This window comes from Rhinolophus ferrumequinum, chromosome 20 (genome assembly GCF_004115265.2).
Source record: "Rhinolophus ferrumequinum isolate MPI-CBG mRhiFer1 chromosome 20, mRhiFer1_v1.p, whole genome shotgun sequence".
In the NCBI taxonomy this organism is placed as follows: domain Eukaryota; kingdom Metazoa; phylum Chordata; class Mammalia; order Chiroptera; family Rhinolophidae; genus Rhinolophus; species Rhinolophus ferrumequinum.
This window is the reverse complement of record NC_046303.1, coordinates 11,721,394-11,746,016: the sequence shown is the minus strand read 5'-3', so window position 1 is coordinate 11,746,016 and position 24,623 is coordinate 11,721,394. Positions and strand designations below refer to the sequence as shown.

General features: G+C 45.0%; 1 protein-coding gene and 1 non-coding gene across 4 annotated transcripts in view; both read left to right on the top strand.

Annotated features, from left to right (window-relative positions):
• MINDY4 (MINDY lysine 48 deubiquitinase 4) overlaps window positions 1-24,623 on the top strand; it is a 104,024-nt gene that overhangs the window by 2,013 nt on the left and 77,388 nt on the right. For all 3 annotated transcript variants that reach the window (XR_004421170.1, XM_033088709.1, XM_033088710.1), the window contains exons 2-5: window positions 4,617-4,736; window positions 8,287-8,522; window positions 10,350-10,596; window positions 15,527-15,954. Coding sequence is in view for 2 of the 3 variants with exons in the window: in XM_033088709.1 (XP_032944600.1) it covers window positions 4,617-4,736; window positions 8,287-8,522; window positions 10,350-10,596; window positions 15,527-15,954 (1,031 nt within the window). In the remaining variant the exon portion in view is untranslated. The remainder of the gene's footprint in view (window positions 1-4,616; window positions 4,737-8,286; window positions 8,523-10,349; window positions 10,597-15,526; window positions 15,955-24,623) is intronic.
• On the top strand, window positions 5,045-5,148 carry LOC117012584 (U6 spliceosomal RNA). Its single transcript, XR_004421192.1, has one exon. It is a non-coding gene; the product is annotated as a U6 spliceosomal RNA (small nuclear RNA).

Genomic DNA, 24,623 nt, shown 5'->3' with positions numbered 1-24,623 from the left:
TGTTTTCTCAAATCCTCGTAACAGTCCTGAAAGCAGGTATATTATTCCCTTTCATGTAAGACTGTCATGAGAGTAAGGAGGCAAAGAAACTTGCCCAGGGCAAGTGAGTCAGATCACGTCACTCCTCCGCTCAAAACTCTCCATGAGCTTCCTGGTACAAGTAGAATAAAATCCAAGGAAAGGGCTCACCAGGGCCTGCAGGCTCTCTGTGACCTGGCTGCCAGCTCCCCCCGGACCTCATCTTCTACCTTTGCTTCCTCTGCCCTCACCCTACATCGTACCCAGCTGCACTGGCCTTCTTGAACTCACCAAATGTCATCTTCCCCCAGGGACAGTCACAGTAGTCTCCTCGCGATGTCAGGCTCATCCACCGAGGTGACTCTCCTGGTGCCTCAGCTTCCCACGTTCGTGACCCTTCTGCAGTGACAAACCCCATCCTACCTCCACTGCCTTTTCCTGTGGTCGTGCCCTAGGCTTGTCGTTACCAACACCGCACCCTTTCCATAATCGCAGTTCCAAGTATCCCACCCTCCTCATTTCCAGCTCACCCCCCTTGGTAGTCCGACATACACTATTCTTCAACCTCACTCACATGTCTGTTCCATCGTCCCTGCCACCTTTTCACTGTCCCTCAGCCTTGCTGCAGTCTCGCTCCACGTCTTACTTGCCCGTCATTATAATCACGCCCAACAGCATGCCCGACTCCTTTGCCCTTCTCTCCCTCCATCATCTTCCCCCGATGTCGAAAAGTTAGCTCCCTGGAAACCTACCCCAGGCCTGCACCGCAGAGCTGAGTGCGGCTTGAGAAACACACACCGCCACATTGACGTCATCACTCTAAATTCAGGGCCACTCACCCCCATGATGCCATGAATTTAAAACATTTCTCCATTCGTTTTCCAGGCGCCTGCCCACTGGTTACAGCTCTCCTGCCCATTCATTCTCTCAAATCTTGGACGACCATTTCACACCTTGTCTCTCCTCAAACCCCAAAGCTCCTTGCCCATCTGATTTCACTGAGCAAGTAAGAAGCCGGCATGAGAATAACAGTCTCCCACCTTCACACTTACTAACCTTCCTCCTCCCTCCCTCCTGCTCTTCTGAATGAAGTCTCCATACCCCTGGGTAAAGCCAACCCCTCCCTGTGTGCCTGTCCCCACCTGTGTGCTCAAGGACACTGTTGAGTTATCATCATCTCACTCGATTGCATCATACATTTTGCCTTCTCTACTGTCACTCCTGCAGAATTCCATCTTGACCACCAACCCCCGCCAGCCAGTAGTCCATTTTTCGTCTTCCTTTTGCAGCAAAACCTAATGAAAGAGCTACGTATGCTCTGGTTCCAGTTCTCCTCCCTGCTTCCTCAACCCAGGCCAATCAGGCTCCTGTTACCACCAATCCATGGAAACAACTCTTGTCAAGTCACGTCAGTGACCTTTCATTTTCTTTTTTTTTTTCTTTCTTTTTTTTTTTTAAATTTATTGGGGTGACAATTGTTAGTAAAATTACATAGATTTCAGGTGTACAATTCTGTAATACATCATCTGTAAATCCCATTGTGTGTTCACCACCCAGAGTCAGTTCTCCCTCCATCACCATATATTGGATCCCCCTTTACCCTCATCTCCCACCCCCCACCCCCCTTACCCTCTGGTAACCACTAAACTATTGTCTGTGTCTATGAGTTTTTGTTTCTCATTTGTTTGTCTTGTTGTTTTGTTGTTTTTGGTTTATATCCCACATATCAGTGAGATCATATGACCTTTAATTTTCAGTCCTCACACTGCGTGGTGTAACAGTTGAGTTTGGCATAGTTGGTTATGTCCTTCCTCCTGGAAACTTGTTCCACTTGGCTCCTGTAGACCACCTCCTCCGGGTTTCCCTTCTCTACCTCTCTGGTCACTCCTCAATTTCTTTTCTGGTCCCCCTTGTTTCCCTGAGCTGTGTGTGCTGGTGAGCTCAAAGACTCAGTCTGTGCTCTCTTCTCTTCTCCACTCATTTTCCAGGTGCCTCCACCAGTCCTGTGGGTTTACCATCAATATCCCGACAATCCCCAAATGTCTATCCTAGCCAAGAGCGCTCCCTGAACTCTTGCATTCTTTCCAACTGCCGATTTTACGTTTGCACTTGGGCATCCAATAAGCATCTTAACACGTCCAACACTCAATTCCCGATTCTCCTTACCTCTTGCAATTTTCCCCACCTCAGTAAATAGCACCACCATCCTTCTGGTTGCTTGGGCCAAAACCTTTGGAATCATTCCTGGCTTTCTTCCTTCTTATGAACCCACCTCCAGTCCATCAATAAATCTGTTGGCTTTACCTTCAGAGCACATAGAGAATGGAGCTGCTTCTTTCTACTTCTGCTGCCACCACCCTGGTCCAAACCACCTCCATCTTTCACGTGCGTTGTTGTTCAGGAGCCTCCTAAGTGGTTTCTGCTTACTCCCCTGCCTCCGACAATCTGTTCTCAGTGTAGCAGCTAAGTGATCCTATACAAATTTATGTCAGTCCAGGGTGCTCCTCTTTTCAAATCCTCCAGTAGCCCCTCAGTTCACAAAAGCTGACGAGACCTTCCCTGACTTGGGTGATCTCTCTGACCTCATTTCCTGCAACTGTCCCTAGTCATGCGACTCTAGCTGCACCAGCCTCCTGTGACTGCCACAGGGAGTTTGCACTTGCTGTTTCCTTACCTAGAACATTCTTCCCCCGAGTGTTTGCATGGGCTGCTCCCTTACTTTTCTCACATCTCTGCTCTAATATCACCTAATCATGAAGCTTTTCCTGGCCACCTTTCATAAAGCAGCAACCCTTCCCCATGCTCCCTCCTGGCCCGCTCTATCTCCTACTCTGCTATGTTTTCCCCCCCCCATAGCATATTACACTTGTTGGCTTTTCCCTATAGAATGTAAGCTCCATGAGGCCTAGGACTTGATCTGTTCGCTCCTCTGCCTCCAGCAGCTGAACCAGTGGACTAGTGGTTCATTCCTTTCAGATCATTGATGGGGAAACTGGAAGATAGGAGTGAACACATGGATGATGCTCTCAAATTGTGTCCTTCCTCTTTATATCTGCTCTCCCTGTTTTATTTGTCTCCATCGTATTGTATATGAGCAACTGCCGTAACTATAAATCTACCCCTGGTTTATGGTCTGCTTTCCCATCGGAATGTCAGCTCCACGGGGGTGCGGGGGGTGTACTTTGTCTTTTTCCTTCTGTACCTCTTGCATCTAAAACAGCCGAGCACATAGTAGGTGCATGACAAATGTTTACTGGGTGAATGAAGATTAAGCGGGCTGGATGGGAGGAGGAGTCCTGAGGATCCTCGTCCACCACCCCGTGGTTTTCAAATGCCAGCGTGCACCGTAGTCCTGGAGACTTTGCTAAATGTGCCAAGACTTGCTGATGTGAACTGTTTGACACACTGTTATCCAGAAGAGAGGGGCCCTCATTATAGAGGTGTCACATCACTTTGATTGGTGGGCTAGCCGTGGCTAAGCCCAGATGAAGTGCTGGCGCTTGCTCTCCATTCTCACCTGTCCTTCCAGCTGACTTCCTAATGCCCCAGGCGTGTCCCTACCTTTCCTCCATTTCTTTCTGTCTCCCCTCCCTAAGGCTTTTTTTTAAATTCTCCTTGGTTCAAGGTATATTGTGTTCATACCTCTCGTTTCACAGATTCTTCCTGCCTCAATTCATGGCAGGCAGCCGGTTTTGCCTTGTTTTCCCGGAGTCTCTGCAAAAATCTGAACACAAAGGGAGGGCAGATGGTGAGGTCTTCCTGGCACTGGGGTTGGAACCTTCAAGAGCAAAGGGCTCCCTTTACGCCAGGCTGAACTGTTTGTGAGGCATCTTTGCCTCATCCTTCGTCATTCAGGAATCACCGCGGCCTGGTGAGGTGGGCAGCCGCAGCTGCTGTAGCCAGCCGTTTTTCCAATGAAGAAGCCAGGCTGTAGGGAGAACAGCAGTTCCCATTGCCAGAGTGTGTCTTAGCTGTGCCTTCTGGGAGTTCAAGGCTGGATGATGGAAAGCAGCTTCCTGTGGTCCTGGGTCCCAGTATCTTGGACTCACAGGCGGGGGCGGTCAGAACCCCAGCTATGTGATCTCGCAGTGTTACCTTGGGAAAAATCAACCCTGGCTTCCCATTTGAAAAAACAAGGTCATGAGTATTGGCCTTTTGTTTATGTTTTTCCTTTTATTTGCTTTTAAAACTTCATATTCTGCAGCCCCAAGCCCACAGCCGAACATAGGGCTCCTGAGCAGCCTTGGGTGAGTCAGTTACCTGAGTTTCACTTTCCTTATCTGTGAAATGGTCTGACAATGCCAGCTGTGCTTAGGTCAGCCCATGGGGTCATCTGAACTGTTGACACACTGTTATCCAGCAGGGAGGGGCCCTCTATCATTATTACTATTCAGAATAGTAATTGTGAAGATGGTGTCAAGTGTGAAAGTCATATAAAAATAAGTTCCTCACTGAGTTTTTGGTCTTTGCAGTATCTTTGTGAGGAAGGCAGGATAAGAAGGATCATAACGAACATCACTCTTTTGTTTAGACTCTGCGTCAGAGAACGGAAGGCTTTGATTTCAAATGGAAATAATGATTCAGATTTCTTCCCTCAGGGCTTAAAGAAGACATGTGTGACCATGGACCAGGAACGCCCACGCTCTGATCTCAGCATAAACAGCAGAAACGACCTCCGCAAGGTTTTACATCTTGAATTTCTCTACAAGGAGAACAAGGTACGTGCTTTGTGCTTTGAACGTGTGGCGTCATGTTCTGGAACTGAGTTTGGCAACGTCAAAGCACGCGTGGGCTCTGCCAAGCCATCGGAGATGGATGGCAGGAGGCTGGCCACACCTGCGCTCAGGGAGAAGGAGACCCAGCCCAGGGCTCACAAATCCCGAGTGTGCGTCGGGGTTTCATCCTTAGGCCTTCGGGCCGCCCACAGGGACACATCGCGCATGCGCAGCCACGAGGTTCATTTTGAACCCGAACCAGCCTGTACTTAAGAATATAGTATTCAGTTATACTAAAAATTTCCATTCCCATGCTCTCTTGGGCAGCACATATACTAGAATTGGAATGATACAGAAATTAGCGTGGCCCCTGCGCAAGGATGACGCGTCGATTCGTGAGGCGTTCCGTATCTTTAATAAGAAAAATAAAAAATAAAATAAAAAAATAAGAATGTCCATTCCCTGCTTGCGTAAGGTTGCCTTCAGTTCTGAGTAATGTACTTTCTTCTGAAGTCTATCGTGACCTTTCATTCAGGCAGGAGCGAGGCGTCGGTTCAGCCCACCCAGGTGCACTGGCATTGAGAATGGGTGAGACGTCCCTGAACCCCCGCCTCGGTGCCCTCAGCCCCTTACAAGCTTTCATGGCTCTCTGCAGTTTTCGTTTGTCGTACTTAGCACCCTTATAATACTCCGAGTGTTCGTGTGATTATTTAATTAGTACCGCCTCCTTTACCACCTTGAACACAGCAGGGGGCTAGAGATGGCGTCTCTTTTGTTCACTGTTGTATCCCCATACTTAACACGTTGCCTGATGACGTAGCAAATAGTCAGTCCTTGTGGATTATGTGACTGACTGACTGACTGACTGAAGCTGCCGTCTGAATTAATTGCTCTTTCTGTTCCGAAGACAGAATCTTTTATTTGACTTAAGAATGGGCTGTCCAGCAGATGTTGCCTCGTGGTAGGGCGTAGTATCAGAGTTGGAAGGAACCTAATGATCACGTAATTTAGCATTGATCACCACTTTTTTTTTTCAAGGCAATAAAATGATATCCCCTGCAGAATTCCAATATGCAAAACCACGAAAGGAAGCAGCCCTGTTTGAAGAGGGAATGAAGAGATTCTGCCTTCTTGGCTTTCTGGGGCAGCCCCTCAGGCCTGAGCTATGCAGCGTTTAAGCCGCTGATAGGATGGGACATGGGACCGCCCCCCCCCCCCCCCCCCCCCGGGGTGCTGTGAGCCAGAGCCAAGTGGCTTGTCACCGTGTCACAGGCAGTTACAGGGTGGGGGTGAGTCTAGAACCAGCTCTTCTAATTCCCAGTTCTAGCGCAGTAATGGCAGTCAAGCTGCCTTTAATTGTAACCCTTTTCTCAAGTGTAATCTTAGCAGATTGGGTTGGTATGGGGCTGAGTTACCCCCCAACCCTCCCAGGCTTTTCTGGAACACCCGGCAGAACCTCAGTACAGCTTGAAAACCGCCCTGTGCACATCATCGCCCAGGGAGGAACTTAGGCCAAGTTTCCTTCAATGAAATGAAGTGGGGAATTGCAGGCAAACCCATAAACTTCAGCCAACTGGTATCAACCTGGAGGACCGTTCAGGTTGGCAGAAGTCCTGTGCTCCTCCTGGGGGAGCGAGGGCAATGGCAGCCAGGTAGTCTCATCAGAGGCTCAGAAAAGACATCCCTTTGTCTTCTGAGTCGTGGGGTGACACTCGGGCTCTTCCACCTCCTGTACGTGCTCAGCTGAAGTCCTTTAGAAAGAAGACAGTTGACCCAGGCAGCAGATATCCAGAAATCTTCATTTGCTGCACTTTAAGGCAGGAAACTGGACTGCACATCTTAGGAAGATTTTTCCACTGAGAGTGAGACAGTGAACCAGAGAATTCCAATAACCACTCTGCTACAGTGGGATTTTTATGTAAATGTAACTTTACCTAATTTCCTAGGAGTATCTTTGCCATTTATGTTATTTTTATTTCTTCACTATATTGTAGTCTCCCTAGAGGAACCATTATCTTAAAATACTTAAGATATTTTCATTAGAGCTTGATAAGTACCTTGATTATTTGATTTATACAGTGGTTACTAGCTGTTCTACAATGAATTGGAGTTTATATTTTACAGAAAAAATACTTATTAATCTATCCATTGCATAATGACTTTGACATTTGGATAAAGCTAGTGTGATTCTAGGGAAGCCCTGCGAATTAATGTTAATTCCAGTAACTTGTCTTTCCCTATTAAGTATACGATACATAAAAATGCCTATGTAAATTGAGGTTTTGAGAAACGATGTCTAGAGTCATATAATGGCTTTGTCTATTATGAGCAAAGTGACATGAAAAGCCATAAAGTATAATCCAGGTAATCCAGGGCCCTAAATCTATTATATTGAAAAAAAAAAAGGCTGAAATAAATTTTATAGCATCTTTCCCCTGACTCTCTCTTCCTTGTAAGTTTCATTCAGACTTAGACAAAATATTTTTTTGGATCCCATACTAAAAATAATTCAATAAAACCACACCCTGATTTTGCCTGCCTGATAAATCTGTTGAATTTGGCCATAACCCATTTGGCTGTGGGTCTTGGTTGCTGAGTTCTGCTGTGTAGAGCAGGGGAATAGGAAGGGAAAAGGACTGGACATGCCCAAGTCCCCCTCTGCGCCAGGTTCTTTGTCAGGTACTTTATTGCTCTGATGGCAAACCCCCTGAGTGCCCCACATCTGGACTCACTTCCTAAGGGCCTGGTGTTCCCGGGCAAGGGAGGTGGGGACTGATAGAGTTACATGGCCCGGTCCTTGAGGTCAGCCTGTGGATCACTGCTTGTGTAACCATGTCTGTCCAAATTACTTAGGGGAATTTTAAAAGAATTCAGGTCTCCAACCTTTGTGATTCTAGCTTAGTAAGAGTCAGTGGGGCCTGGAAATATGTATTTAAAAAAATCTCCAAAGGTAATATTTGGTACATTCAGGGTGGGGAAATACTGATATCGTTTATTTCCAAAACCAACTACTGAAGAGTTTCATTTTATCTTCTTTTTAAAATCGGGGTATAAATTGAGTCGATACTGATTGCCTGTCTGTGCTCTTTGCAGTTAATTTGCTCCTGCACTGTCCCCATATTCCCTAATGTGCAATGTTAGATGCAAAGCACACAAACTAAGAGAATATTCAGGCCCCAAATGTTTATAAACTTGTAGAATTATCAATCCCTAAAGGATTGATAAAAAAAAAAATCCCTTAATTTTTTTAAGTGAAATGATATATATTTCACAAAGTTATTCCTAGGAGAAAAAACCCAAGAGGAAATTTGAATTGAAATTGAATTGCCTGACTCATGTAATGGATGCTGGTTCTTTTAGGGTAGAAATTTTTGTCTTGATCTTTCTGTTGTAACACAGTCCTTCACATAGGTAGTCAGTGATGTTTCCTGAAAGAATGTATGAATGAGTGAGAAGTTGATAAAATTATGTCAAAGAATTAGGATGGCCATCTTTTCCACCCTTTCTCTTAAGCTGTCTATACAATTAATGATATTTTTTCTTCCACTGATAGGCAAAAGAAAATCCTCTAAAAACCAGCCTTGAACTCATGACCAGATACTTTCTGGATCACTTTGGAAATACTGCTAAGAATGTTACTCAGGAAACACCAATCCCTGCACTTTCAATTGCAAAGAAAAATAACAAATCACCATTGAGGTGCTCAGAGACCACGCTGGTAAATATATACAACCTTGCAGATGAAGAGGCAGTGTGGAGAACATCATTGTCAGAAACAAGCAAAGCCAGGTATCTCTTCTCATTTACACTGTGGATTATTAGTTTCCCATTGCTGCTGTAGTAAATTACAAATTACTATAAGCTCAGTGGCTGTAAACAGTCAGGGTTCTCCAGAGATTGGCTTTTGCGATTGCAGGGGCTGGCAAGTCTGAAATCTGTACAGCGGACTGGCCTTCTGGCAACTCAGGCAGGATTTCTGTGTTACAGGCTTGAGGCAGAATTACTTCTTCTCTAGAAACCTCAATTTTTGCTCATAAGGCTTTCAACTGATTGAATGAGGCCCACCTACATTATCTAGGGTAGTCTCCTTTATGTCAACTGATCGTAGATGTTAATAACCTCTGAAGGATACCTTCATGGCACTCTCTAGGGTAGTATGTGACCAAACAACTGGGCACCATAGCCTAGCCAAGTTGACATAAGGCATCGTGCTGTCTTTAAAGTAACACAAATTTGTTATCTCGTGGTTCTGTAGGGCTGGAGGTCCAGAATCGGTCTCACTGGGTTAATGTCAAGGTATCATTTGGGCTTATTCCTTCTAGAGGCTTTGAGAGGAGAATCTGTTTCCTTTTCTTTTTCAGCTTCTAGTGGCCACCTACACTCCTTGGCTTGTGGCCACTTTCTGCTTTTCAGAGCATCACACTCCAACCTCTGCTTCTGTCATCACATCCCTTCCTACTGACTCTGATCCTCCTGTCTCCCTCTAATAAAGACGCTCGTGATGCCACTGGGCCCACCCAGATAATGTGGGATAATCTCCCCATCTCAAGATCTTTAACTTAACCACAGATCTCTAACCCTTATCCACATGAGGTAACGTATTCACAGATTCCAGGGGTCAGGATGTGGACATCTTTGGGGAGCCGTTATTCAGCCTTTCAGAATTCCTGTCATGGAGCACTATTACTTTCCTCTGGGGGCCATGGGGATGGACCTTTGTGATGGAGAATGCTTATGATTCAAAATGTCTCATTTAAATGCCATGATTCCTGTGGGTCAGGGGCTTACTTTGTTAGCATTTTCTTCAAAGGCTACAAAACACTGTAGTGGGGGACAAAGCTGAAAAAATAAGGCCTTTAGGAACTCTTAGGAAGAAAATGAGTTGGCATTCTTGATTGAACGTCTATCATTTGGAAAACAGTCATGTTAAATAAACTACAACCTTAACATGCTGTATGTTGTCGCTGAGAGTGGGTCTCACTTCCTGAGAACGGATATTTTCCTCCGGCTGTGTTGTAAAGCATTTCTTACTCCTGCTATCACTGTCTCTCTTGTTCTCTCTTGATCTCTCTCTCATACACACACACCCTATCTTTCTCTCTTTCTTACTCTTTTCCTCTCTTTCAATGCCAAGAAACCCAGAAAAAGAAGCTGTTGGCACGCCTACCTAATCTTACTGAACCTTCACTGCTGGGGAAGGTCAAGTTTGCTGCATTCTGTCTGCTATCTCATGGCACGCACGCAGTAGGACTGCGCTCCACATATCGCATGACTGTACTGAAGGGCTACAGTTTTCCTTAATCATCTGGGTCTGGAATAAGGATATTCTTTATATTTGAGGATATTCAATATTTGAAGGTATTTGAGGAATCCTAGCATGGATCATCAACTCTGATTTTGTTTCTTTTGTCCTAGTCCCATTTTGTAGGCCAGGCTTGCCCTGATATGAAAGTATTTTCTGTTCCTTACCTATAAGGATGAAGCACTGGCTGGTTGGAAATCACCACAGATTTGAGAATGGGCTTGTATGAGTGCCTGTTGAATGTGGACTTTATTATCATTGTTAGTGATTCCTCTGAGGAATCTATTTAATGGAAATACCTTTTTTTTTTGCAGACACGACAATCTTGATGGGGATGTACTTGGTAATTTTGTGTCATCCAAAAGGCCCCCACACAAAAGTAAGCCCGTGCACACTGTCCTAGCTGAAAGCCCCCCTGTGGCTCCTACATGGGAGAAGATGGACAATCTTCAGTTGTCAGAGCCTTCCTTGGACACGAAGAGGGTGGGAGAGAAGATCAGGCCAAAGTCTGGCCTGATCGCCCGAGGCATGATGGCTGGGCCCACCACCAGCTCTCCACAGGTGGCGTTGTTGCTCCTATTATTATTATGAGAGTGGAAAGTGAGAATCAGGGGAGGGGTTTAAGGTGCTGCCTGGGTTTATTTTGGGGTACCCCACAAGACAGCCCAAGAAGAGGGGATCTGGGTGGTGGGATGGGAAGAACACCTGCCTCTGTTTTCTCCCTGGCTCTACTGTCATCTTGTGGAACTCTGGGCAGGCCTTGTCTCCTTCCCTGCCCTCGGTTTACCCATCCTGTCAACGAGGTGGATGCCATGTTTTTATGTTGCTTTGCCGAGTGAGAACTCATCTGCCCAGCTTTATCTTTGCAATTCAGGAGTGGGGGGACCATCCAAGTCTAGGGAACATCTTTTTTTAAACCATGATAGTTACAAGGGAAAAAGAACCCCCAGTCCTTATAGTTTCACTTGCTTTGCTTTCAAAGTAAAGCATTCTAAAGATCAACACCATCACTGTACAGTGTCCCTTACGGAGAGATTGTGGTCAGGTGGGGAGACTAAACCAAACGAGAGAGTAAGTATAAAAGAACTTTGTAAAACAGCAAAGGAAAAATCAAACCCCAAACTCAAAGTGTAGTATCGGATAAATCAGCGAGCCTAAGCAAACCAAACCGAGGTGGTCGGCGTCCACGGCTGGTCACCTCCAATCTCACGTGTCATGTGTGTAGGTGTGGGCTTGGGCTGTAGACGCAGCAGTGCAGAAAACCCCACTTACAGATGAAGTGGACCCTCCTCCTGCCTCTGCCTCTGCGTCTTTATTTCTCTTGGCTGTGGTCTTGTTTGTTAGACCAGGTCTAAGGCACTTTCGAACTCTGGGATTCCGGGGCTCTGAGACGGTATAGCAGTGTTGGTGTTCAGATCAAAGGGGGGAAGGCCTGCTCCATTCTGTGTGGTTCAGACCACACCTTGACATCATGTTTCACCCTAAGTGTCTTGTACTTGAAAGACATTCACAGACCAGACCATGTGTAGAGGAAAAGAACTAGGAAGGTAAAGAGTTTGGAGAAAACGGAAAGATTCAGGAGGGTTCCATCTTGGGAGGACAGGGCTAGTGGGACACAGGACGGAATGTACGAGATTTCTTCAAACATGGAGATAGGAATAGCCTAGTCGCAGGATGGCAAATACGTGGCCTTCAGGTGACCTCTCCATGCCGCTCCCTGATGGTGTGCCTGTGGCAGACATTGCTAGCGGATCTCAGTGCCCTTTTCCCTATCAAGTCTGGATGTGACTTCAGAAGCTCCCGGGCATGTTGGGCAGTTACTCCCAATGCGTGGAGTGGAGTGGCAAGTGAGATCAGCTCTATTCACCATCTTGAGCTTAGGCTATAAATAAACCCCATGGAAAGCAGGGACTCCACCATGGTGAGCACAGAGCATGGTGTGTGGCCCTTTGTTGGACTGAGTGATGTACACTTGCTTGCTGGCTTCAGAGAGCATAACTAGGACCAGTGGGTGGAGGCCAGTGTAAGGAGCTCTCCGTTGCTTCAGCAGTGTCATGGCACAGGCCATTTTGGAAGGAACTAGACTAGTTGTGTTCAGGGGAGGCCAGATACGCCGTCTGCTGGGGACATTGTAGAAGAGGTCCTGTCTGGTTGAGAATTTAGACTAGATGAGCAGTTGTCAGACTTTGTAATCTCAAGATCTCTTTATACTCTTAAAATTATTGAGAAGCCCAAAGAGCTTTTGTTTATGTGGGTTGTGCCTGTTGACATTTGCTATATTAGCAATTAAAACAGAAATATTTTTTGTTAACTTTTTATTTATTTAAATGTGTTTTTCCAGGACCCATCAGCTCCAAGTCAAGTAGTTGTTTTAATCTAGTTGTGGAGGGCACAGCTCTCAGTGGCCCAGTGTAGGGATCAAACTGGCAAGTTTGTTGTTAAGAATACCGCACTCTAATCAACTGAGCTAACCGGCCACCCCAAAACTGAGAAATTAAAAAAACACTTGTTTAATCATTAGAAATAACAATAGTAATTACATTTAACACAAACAACATGTTTGTTTTAAAAACCCTTTATTTTCCAAAACAGAAAACTAGTGAGATGCATAGCATTGTTTGACATTTTTGCAAATCTGTTTCATGCCTGGCTTTAGTAGCAGGAAGTTCAAGTCTCGTATTTGACTTCTGCATTCCGTCTGTTGCATGATGGCATTTTGGTTGAAATAGATGAAGAAAATCTAGCCTCATACAGATATGCAGTTGGAAGAGGGAAAAAAGTATTTTAGAAGTCTTTTCAGAAAACTAGGGCGATTCTTTGATACTACATCCAAACTAGTTGTAGTTTCTGAATGTGGCATGTGCAACCACACCGATGAACTTTAGGCACTTTATCCATTTCCTTTGGTCTGTCTTGCTCTTTGAATGGATCTTTCACCTCTGTATGGTTTAGTAACATGATGCACGGTCACTTGGAAAATATTGGTTTACTGAGTTATATAGATCTTCTGAATATTGACACGTTTCATTACACACACAAACACACAAACAAAAACACATTAAGAAAATCACATCTGTTGAAGTTATCACCCAACTCAGAAAAGGCGTTAAGGATTGTGAAGCACCCAAACTCACAGTGGCAGATACAAGTTTCCCCAAATTCTCATTTTTGCCTGAAAACTTGTATTTCTTCACTGACACCACTACATCATGGGTTTCCCTTGAGGTGACAGGCTCATTTATTTTTGAGGAAATGCCTGCAAAATATCCAAGTCTGACTAACTATAACCGTAGTTGGTTGGTCTGTCAGTTGTCCCATGAAAAAAAATCGCAGGTTCAGCTCACAGCTCAGATGTTTGACAAGCACTTTTCCTCAAGATAATCGTCATCCTCTGCGTCCAGCAGACGGCGGGCATTTACCTCCCATTAGAATATTATTACACAGAATATTAGAGAGTGTGGACCGTCAGGACAATATCGAAGAACGTTAATAATATCTGTGCTTCAGCTTGGACATTCTTCAGTGCAATTAGCATTTTATTTACTTATTTTTATTGCAAGTGGCGGTGAATACCTCGAGTACCACTAAAGCTTAGTGTCACTGCCTTGATTTCCGCTAAGGACCTGCAGGTTTTCTGAGCAGTGCTTTTGCATCATCACTGCAGATGTCAACAGAGCGAAAAAGGGCAAATCGTTCGTATTGATCTTATCGAAATGGTTTTGAGCTCCCTAAAAGGGTTTGGGGACCCCTCAGGTGCCAGACCACACTCTGAGAACTGGTGGACCAGGTGAATGCCAGGGTCCAGTCCTACCATGACAGTCGAATCATCCAATCTGTGCAGTGGAGACCCCACTTCCCGACTGCAGTGTGAGCGAGATGACTCGGGGCTGCTTTACTCCCAAGAGATTGCCTTCAAAATCTCCACTTAGTCAGTATTTTGTGTGCTTTTCCCTGGGGTATCTGAATCCTGTGAAGGACTTTGAAGAATGGGTTGTTGTAGTATTTCCCCAGGTTTTATGGAAGGTGTTCTGTGGGCCTTTGAATCCCTTGGTCATGTTTATTGGTTGCTCAAAAGAGCAAGGTTTGCTGGGTGTTTCATCATTTTTCACTACTAGGTCAGTTCTGCACTTTCAAAGGACGAGTAAGAGGCTGGGTTCCCTGCCCTTGGCCAGAAGCTTGGTTCTCCTTGGGAATGGTGACTCACGTTTTCCTCGCTCTGTGGCAGGGGACGCCCTGGGTGTCTTTGGAGGAGGTTTATAGTGCCTCGTAATTTCCACCAGGCGAAAACACTACAGAATTAGCTGTTCTTATTCCAGCACAGGCTTTATACTATTTGGCTCAGGATTATTTCTGGAAATGCTGAGAGGTCCAGGAAAAGCCCAACAGGTGTATTTTTGTCCCTTTCCCTTACTCCCCCACCCGACATTGGTGACAACATGAGTTCCCATTTCACCAGTTAATCATTGATAGTTAGAGGACCTATCAGCTCATTCCTTTGGAATTCCTTCCTTTCAAAAACTAAGCAAATCTTGGTGCTTACTAGGTGGAGGTCACTGAGCTGGGAGCTCTGTGGACACCAGAGAAAAATGAAGAATGGCCTTTGCCATTCCTAGACTGCTGGCAGGAGGGGGTGGGGTCAGACCGTAAGGAAGTGGGGACAGGGGCAAAGGTACGTACTGTGGCTAATATTTGTGAACTGCCGTGATGGCTCTGGTGCTGTGCTAGTGCTTTCCGAGGGTCTCTCCTTTGATCCTCACACTGTCCCGGGAGAGAGAGGTACTACAGGTTCCTAGTTGCTCCTTCCGAAACCTTTGGGCCAGGTGTGTTTTGTCATTTAGAATTGTTTTTTCAGGAAAGAACTACAGTGCAGAAACCACACACCATATACCCTGCCCTAGGGTTTGGGGGTAGCACCCCTTGAACAAAACCATTAACATTTCTGCAACTAAACAGGAACATTCATTCACACTTGAAAGGAGACTAAGCAACCTCCAAGTAGTTAGAAAGAATTTGTTACAGGATTCCAAAAGACATTTTTGTTTTCAGAGGTGGTGGGATGTAGGAATTTCAGATGGTGGACTGTGGACAGGTTATATTACAGGGGAGGGAAGTGAGGGACAGAGAAGTTCAATAACTTGCCAGAGGGGACACAGCTGGTTGGTGGTGACACAGGAATTGGAACCCAGGTCTCCCCTTGGAGCCACAGCTTTACCAGCTGCTGGGACCCGCTCCCTGTAGGGGTGTAGGAGGAGGGCAGAGGCATGCTCTGGGGGTTCATGCAGTTGGGGTACAGGGAATGCATTACAGATGTGGTGGCCTGGCAGTGTCTCCTCAAAGAGTAGGTAGGATTTTAAGAGGAGGACTTGGGTGGGGGGTGGGGAAGGACTTTCCTGGGGGAGGGAACGTCATGGGCAAATGCTTGAAGTGGGATAAAGTCTTTTCCCACCTCCCTTGAAGGGATCCTTACTGCTTTTATCCTTGTCCCTTTCAGGATTCCCTCCGGAAACGCTCCCTGAGGCGGCCCCCGGCCTTGAGTAGCATGACCCAGCCCCGTGAGGAGGAGGAGAGGCGGAAAGCACCCGAGCTCTCCACCCACGCCCCGGCCTGCCCTGCCCCACAGGAGGGCCTGGCTTCCAGCACAGGCTTCACCACCAGGAGCCCCCTGGGCCAGCTCAGTGAGCCCACCTCAGAGAAGAGCAGATCTGTGCCCAGCAACCCTCCTCACCTGCTGAGCCAAGGGCTGCTCCACAGGGGGAATGGCAGTTGGATGGGTCGTCCAGAGGACAGCCCAGCTGTGGACAGCGGCCCAGAGGCTGACAGGACGCCCTTGAAGTTCTTGCCTGCTGGGAATGCCAGGACCACCCAGGAGAGGCTGGAAAGAGCGTTCAAAAGGCAGGGGAGCCAGCCCCTGCCCCTCAGGTGAGCGTGCGGTGCCAGGTGATGGCTCTTGCCAGAGAGCCATCAAGTCCCTGGTGGCTCCTGGGGCTCCTACAGCAAGCCTGTGCAGTAGGGAAGGTGACTATGGCCCAGAGTGCACATGCCCGGGGAAGCTGCCAGGGGTGCTTCTTGGGCCCTTCTTACTTCTTCTCAAAGTCAAGAAGGCTTTAGCAGATGGTCCCCACACAAATTTGTAGCCACACGGTCAGGCTGACATGGCACAAGAGTTGCTTCCTGGGGGAGACTGGAGATGGGTGATGAATCAGCTCCCGCGGGAATCTTGTGGGGCCAGTTTGTTTTAACCCCTGTCCTTACTCCTCCTTTTGTTGTTTTGCAGTAGACTTGGTGAGTCCTACATTGATTGAGTTTTGAATGTTAACTCAGTCTTACCTTCCCGGAACAAACCCCACTCGGCTCTGATATATTATCTTTTTACATACTATTGGGTTCAATTTATTAATATTTTGTGTAGGGTTTTGTATAGACGTTCATGGAGGAGATTGGCTGGCAAATTTCTTTTCTGGCAATAGCCTCTCAGATTCTGGTACCTAGGTCCAGCTAGACGTGAGCCCTCTTTTTTCTGTTCTCTTGAAGAGGTAGTGTAAGGTTGGTGTTATTTCTTCCTTAAATATTTAGGAGAATTTAGCAGTGAAGCCTTCTGAGCAATGAGCTGAAAGGTTTTAAATTATGGATTCAATTAAAAAAATTTTTTTTTTATTCAAATTTTCTATTTCTTTGTATATCAATTTTGCAAGTTGTACTTTTCCAAAGAATTTTACCCTCTTATCTAGATTTTAAATATTGGAATGAAATTATATAGTTATAATATTCTCTTATTATCACTTTAAAGTCTGTGAGATCTGCAGAGATATCTCTGTTTCTATTCCCATACTGGTAATTTGTGTTCTCCCTATTTACTAGGGGATTATCGATTGCATAATGTACTATTTCAAAGAGCTAACTTTTGGTTTTGTACATTTGTTTTTTATTTCATTGATTTCCACTGTTTTATTCTTTTTTCATTCTACTTTCTTTGAGTTTAATTTGCTGCTATTTTCTATTTTATCAATATTGATAATCAATAATTGATTCTCAGCCTTCTTTTTTTACAATATCTTTTAGGAGTACAAATTTCCCTCTAAATAATATTTTGTCTGCATCCCATGTTAATAGGTTATATATTCATATTATTTAGTTAAAATATTTTCTAATTTCCATTGTGATTTTTTTTTTTTCTTTTTGACCCATGGGTTATTTAGACATGTATTGATTAATTCAAAACATTTGAGGTATTGTTCTGGTTATCTCTTTGTTTTTGATTTCTAACATTTCCACTTTGGTCACATCTACTCTGTATGATTTCAATGCTTTGGAATTGAAATTTCTTTATAGTTCTGTATATATGTAAAGCTTATCTCTTACGAGCACACACATTTGGAATTTTAATCCAGTCTGATAATTTTTTATATTAATTGGAATAAATATTACATTTTTCTTTTGCTTGAAAAACTTCCTTTACTATTTCTTTAGCTGCTGTGTCACAATAATTTTTTTTTTCAGTTTTTGCTTGAAAATATCTTTATTTTGCTTTTAGTTTTGAAGGATATTTTCAATGGGCTTAGAATTCTAGATTGGTACTTTATTTTTTTCCAGCACTTTAACTATGTTATTCCTTTGCCTTAGGCTTTCACCATTTCTTCTAACAAATTGGTTGACATTTTTATTGCTACTGCTTTGAAAGTTATGTCTTTTTTTTTTTAACCTCTAGCTGCTTCTCCCCCAATCCCCTCTCCACTGGCTTCTTTTAAGATTTTCTCCTTCTTTGATTTTTTAACAATGTTACTATTCTGTGCCTAGCTGTGGTTTTCTTTGATGATTCTGTTTGGTATACATAGCGTATATACGTAGCATTTCCTGAAGTTGTAGATTAACACCTTACATCAGTTTTGAAAATTATTGTTTATCTTTTCAAAGATCCTTTTTGTCCCATCTTTTTTGTTCTTCTGGGATTCCCATCACAAATGCACTAGATCTTTTCACTGTGTTCCATAGGTTTTTAAAAATAATTTTTCCTATATTTTCCATATCTTTCTCTCTCTCTACGTTAATCTAGATATTTTCTCTTGATCTATCTTCCAGTTCATGTTTCTTCTCTTCTGTCATGTCTAATGTGCTATTAAATATATCTAATAAATTCTTAATTTCAGTTATTTTATTTTTCAGTTTTAGAATTTATATTTCTTTTTTTAAATAGATTTCAATCTTTTGTGAAATTCTTCATCTTCCTTTATTTTCTTGAGCATATTATTTATAGTTATTTTTAAGTTGCTGTCTAGGAACTTCCATATCTGGACCACCTGTGTGTCTATTGCTATTATATGTTTTTCTTTTGGGTTTTGATCATTTTGTCCCATTTCGTTGCATTTTTGATAATTTTGATTGAATTCCAGAAATTGTGTGTGAATAATTGTATAGGCTCTGGTTAACATTACCTTCCTTGAAAGAGGATTTAATTTTCTTTTGGTAGATGTTAATCTTCTGTTACTTTTAGACTTTGTAAAATATCTTTTATCATTCTGTTATCTGTCTAATAACTTTTATAATTATCTCCTTTGTTGAACAGAAATCTTTAATTTTGGCATACTCAATGTTGTTTGCCTTATGATTTACATTTTTGAAGTTTTCTTTATTAATTTCTTTTTTGCCTTTTGGTTTCAATGGTATTCTCTATTTCTAGTAACTTTATAGTTTTAACTTTCACATTTTGGTGTTTAATCTTTTGTATTTGTCAGGATAAAAAGATCCACTTTTATTTTTCTCCACATAGTAAGACAGTTTTTCCAATGTCACCTATTCTACAATCTGTTCTTTATCCCATTGATTTATTAAGCCATCTTTATTCTTTACTAAGTTCCCATATAGACATGGCCTGTCTTAGAGTTCTCTATTTTATTTCACTGTTTTTTTCTTTTTGTCTTTTTTGTTTTTATTTTATTTTTAAGATTTTTATTAAAGATATAGCTAACACACAATATTATATGAGTTTCAGGTGTCCACCATAGTTGTTTAACATTTATATACCTGAAGACGTGATCACCATAAGTCCAGCAACCATCTGACACTGTACCATGCTATCACAATATTATTGACTATATTCCCCATGCTGTACGTTATATTCCCATGACTTATTTGTTTTATACCTGGAAATTTTCACCACTTATTGCCCCTCACCTTCCCCCTGCTTTTAAAATTTTCAATTACAGTTGACATCTAATGTTATTTTATATTAATTTCAGGAGTACAGCATAGTGGTTAGACATTTATATAATTTAAGAAGTGATTTCCTGACTAGTCTAGTACCCATTTGGCACTATACATAGCTATTACTATGTTATTGGCTATATTCCCTATGCTTTAATTTATATCCCTGTGACTATTTTGTAACTACCAATTTCCACTTCTTAATGCCTTCACTTTTTTCACTCTGTCCCCCAACCCTCTCCTGTCTTATCACCTCAACAAATCTAGTACCCTTCTGACACCATACATAATTATTGCAATATTATTGACTATATTCCTTATGTTATACCCTACATCCCCATGACTACTGTGTAACAACCAATTTGTACTTCTTAATCCCTTCCCCTTTTCTCACCCACACCCCCAACCCCGCCACCATCTGGCAACCATCAAAATGTTGTCTGTATCTATGAATTTGTTTCTGATTTGTTTGTTAGTTTATTTTGTTTTTTAGATGCCAAATGTAAGCAAAATCACATTGCATCTGTCTTTCTCTGTCTGATATACTTCACTCAGCACAGTTCCCATGCCGCCACAGATGACAAGAATCCATTCCCTTCCCTGGCCGAGCAATAACCCATTGTATATATGTACCACCTCCTCTTTATCCATTCTTACATTGATGAACACTCAGGCTGCCTCCACATCTTGGCCATTGTAAACAATGCTGCAATGAACATATGGATGCACGAGTCCCTTCGCAGTGGCATTTTGGGTTTCTTCAGATAAATACCCACAAGTGGGATCGCTGGGTCCTTCTTTGTTGCTTGTTTGCCTTTGTTTTAAAGTCTATTTTGTCTGGTGTAAGTATGTCTACCCCAGCTTTTTTTTGTTGTTTGTTTCCATTTTCATGAAATATCTTTTTCTATCTCTTTACTTTCCTTCTGTGTATGTCTTTCAATCTGAAGTGATTCTCTTGTACGCAGCATATGTAAGTGTTTTGTTTTCTTATCCATTCAGCTCTCCTGTGTCTTTTGATTGGAGCCTTAATCCATTTACATTGAAAGTAATTGTTGATGGATATGTAGCTATTGCCATTTTATTATTCATAATTTTGATCTTTTTCCCATCTTAAAATAGTCCCTCTAACATTCCTTGTAATAACTGGTTTGGTGGTGATGAACTCCTTTAGTTTTTCTTTCTTGTCTGGGAAGCTTTTATCTGCCCTTTGATTCTAAATGACAGCCTTGCTGGGTAGAGTAGTCTTGGTTGTAGATCATTGCTTTTCATCACTTTGAATATTTCCTACCAATCCCTTCTGGCCTGAAAAGTTTCTGTTGAGAAATCAGCTGACAGCCTTATGGGACTCCTTTATAGTTACTAATTGCTTTTCTCTTGCTGCTTTTAGGATTCTCTCTTTGTGTTTAACCTTTGCCATTTTAATTATAATGTTTCTTGCTGTGGCCCTTTTTGGGTTCATCTTGTTTGGAGACCTGGATGTAATCACGGGCATGAAATTGAGAAGAGCTGTTGGCTTCCCTTGGGAATTCAACTCATGGCAGTGGCCACAGCAACAGAATCTAGGTGCCAGAGCCACCAAGCAAATCCGTGTCCCCTCAAGCGACTGTGAGCCATGGGTCTTTGGGAGCCAAGATGGCATGGCTCTTGGTACAGATGGGGAAGCTGAGGTCCAGAGAGGGGCATGGGTCTCTCCAGGGTCACACGTCCCTTAGGATCAGGGACCCAACAGCCTGACAGTGTGAGCCAATACGAGGATGTATTAGTTTCCTACTGCTGGTATGACAGATTGCCATACACTTAATGGCTTGAAAATAACACGAATTTATTATAGTTCTGATGATAGAGGTCAGAATTGGGTCTCATGGGGCCAAAATCAAGGTGTCAGCAGGGCTGCGTTCCTTCTGGAAGCTTAGAGGCGAATCCGTTTCCTCGCCTTTTCCGGCTTCTCTGTAAAGACCCTCGCAGTCCTTGGTTTGTGGCTCCTGTTCCATCTTCAAAGCCAGGAACATCGGGCTGAGTCCTTCTCAGGCGGCCATCTCTGGTTCTCCCTTTTCTGCCTCCCTCTCCGCTGCAATTACGTGGGGCCCACCTGGGTAACCCAGGATACTCTCCCATCTCAAGGTCAGCTGCTTAGCAACTCCATCTGCAACCTAACTCCCCCTTGCCACGTAACCCAGCATGTTCACACTTTCCGGGATGAGGACGTGGACATCTTGGGAAGGGAAGCCATTATTCTGCCCACCACGGAGGGCAACTGTTTTTTTCCTACAGCATTTAAAATCGTTTTTGGTCTCACTACAATTTTTAAAGTGTTCACTTTTCCCCATCTCAGTCTCCCTTTCTACCACTCCTGGAAGAATTTTTGTCATGTTCACATGTTCCAGTCATTCTCCCCTGTCTGTCTGTCTTTTCCTAATGTGGGTCGTGTGGGAAGGGAACCAGGAAAACCCAGGGCTGCGCGATGCCCGCAGGATCAGCAGGTTTGGCACCTGAAGGATGCCTGGCTACGGGGCCTGCCATTGGCTCCCGTGAGCTCCAGGTAGTTGTTAATTTCACCCTGGGGAAAACGGGCGTCTTCCTAGAACACAAGCTTAAAGTATGATAAAGTCTATGGAACTGAAGTTTCATTTAGGTGGATTTTTTAAAAGGTGTCTTAAAATGGGTGTTTTAAAGAGTGGAGTGGAATAGGTGGTCCGCTAGGACCCATTTCAATTCCTAACCGCTTTAACTATGCATGGTCCTTCCTGTATTCAGGATAAGCCGCCAGCGCAGGTGCCACCAATCAGCATATGGCGTCCTGTTCCTCATGCAGAAACTCCCTTCGTTTTGGAGAGACTTGCCTTCAGATCCCGAGTTCCTAGAGTTATGTCCTCAGTAAGACCCTTTCAAGTCACAGAAACAATCATTTATTCATTAATTTATTCAGCAACTCTGTAGTGAGTGCCGTAGTGTGTCAGAGTCAGCTCGTACCAGCTCTAACCCGCTGACTGTTAGCATTTTTTCCTGATTCTGCATTTGACCTCAAGGTGGTAGCTTGAACTTGGTCAGGGTGGGAGATATTTAGACCTTGGAAATTGGCAAATGCTGCAAATCAGCATCCCCCTCCCTGGAGAACCCGTTGTTCACATCTAGCAGCACGTCATCTGTGATGGCCTACTGTGTGCCAGCCATAGATAGCCCTAGTCACTGGGGATTCTGTGTGAACGAAGCAGACCAAGGCGCGGCCCTCTGGGATCTTATACTTCCTATCGGGGGAGGCAGCCCAGAACCACAACCGCACAAGTAAATATAAAACACACCGGAGTGCTATGAGGGAAAAGAAATCAAGGAGCAGTGAGAGGGAGCTCTGGGTTTGGGGTTGCTGTTTTCCAGAGGGGTAGCCAGGGAGAACCTTTCTGCGAAGGTGACACTGGACAAGGAAAACAGGGAACCAGGCTTTTGATCCCTGGGAGCACGTGCAAAGAGACTAGCTGTGCAGAGGCCCTGCGGTCGGAGTACGGTGCTTATTCCAGGCTGGAGTGGATGAGGGAGAGAAGAGGGAGTGAGGGGCCTGAGGCTATAGAAAGCACTGGCTTGTACTCTCGAAGGGAAGAGAGCCTTCGGAGGTTGAGCAGAGGTGTGGCATGACCTGACTCAAGTGTTTGTAGGATCCTTCTGGCTGCCGGGTTGAGAAGGAACTCAAGGTGGCAAGCCACGGTGGACGCAGGGAGACCAATTGGGCCGAAGCCTAGAGGAGACCTGATGGTGGCCTGAATCGGGGCGGTGCAGCGAAGGCAGTGAGATATGGGCTGCGTTGTTACAGGTGCACGTGGAAGGGAGTCAACGAGATTTGCCCATGGATTCGATGTGCTGTATTAGGAGGCAAGGATGACTCCAGTGCTTTTGCTGAACAACGTATAAGAAGGGAGTTGCCATTCCCAGAAATGCGGAAGACGGGGAGAAGCAGGTTTAGGCTGTGGGCACTGGGCCTAGTCCATGTCCCTCGCTCGCCCTGATTCTGTCTGTCAGGCCGGTGGTGTTTCTTTGTTCACTGGCCTGCGGGTCAGGGACCGTGTGCTTGGAACCACAGAGGGGAGCCGTCATCTGTCCTGTGGGTCTCATTTCAGGCCCTGTTGCTGCTGTGTGACAGGACCATCTTTTCGGCCTTGGGGTCTTACTGAAGCTGTTAAGAGATTGTCTCTCACTCCAGGACTATTCCTAGAGGCCCAGGTAATGGGATTGCTCATAGCTGTTCTCAGATGACAATGAAAGCAACTCCTCAGCTGGCCTTGAAGTCAAACACTCCTTCCTGTGTTTGCAGGTTGTTTCTGCCTCGGTCCCAGCCTCTTGCTCCTCTCCGTAAGTGGAGGGGTCGATGGACTGCACTTTAGGGGCTCCTCCACCCCTGACATTCCCCCGCCCTACATTCTACATGTGGCCTTGGACGTGCCGCCACTGCTCACTCTTCCCTGTTACTTGAATGACTCCTGTCTTAGGTCAGGTCCCCAGGGACAGTGGTTCTCCAGCTGTGATCCCTGGACCAGCAGTGTCGGCGTCACCTGGGAACTTGTTAGAAGCACAACTTGCCTGAACTACTGAATCGGGACTTTGGGGGTGAAGCCCAGCAATGTGTTTAACAAGCCCCCCAGGTGATGTGCTGCAGGCCACGTTTGGGAACCAGAAGCCAAGCCTGAGATGGAAGGTCCGGTGCATGTAATTTGGGGGGGCATGTTCTTATTGAGGGATGTAAGACAGGGCAGGTCCCAGCAAGGATGTGGGGTCTCCATCTGATCCCACAGCGAGGTGAGAGCTGGTCCCACCTTGAAGCCACGAGTGAGCTTTTTTGTTTCCTGCGTCAGTCATTGACGATGGGTTGCCCGTCCTGGGGTGGGGCAGGCAGTGTGCCACTTCCTGGGTGAGTTTGGCAGAGGGCGATCCTCTGGAGAAGGGTGCAGCTGTGAGCCGTTAGCAGCCAACGTGGACAACAGCTGGGATGGGTGTGCCCAGTCGGGGGCATCTGGATGGGGCACCAGTGCCTTCCACGTCAGTTCTCGTGGCTCCTTCTATACTCAGCCAGCTCCCGGTGTCATAAATATAGAAAAGCTGCAACGCCGGTTCACAGACATCAGTCTGGTGCATGGGCGGCCCTGGTGACGCAGGCCAAACACGGAGGTGACAGGTGAGGAGATAGACCCCAGAGGGGAGACTGGAACGAAGCCTGATACAGGCCCGCAGACGGCCCCTGCCATCATGACCCCCCAGTCTTCACTGCAGGAGTGCCATGCTAACCCGTCCCTGGCTTCATGGCGGGGTATTGTCCTGTTATATCAATTAGACAGGGAGTGTCTCCTGACGTCCTCCTGGGGGTGGATGACACGGCTCCCTGCCTCTAAAGCCCAGGGCCTGCCATG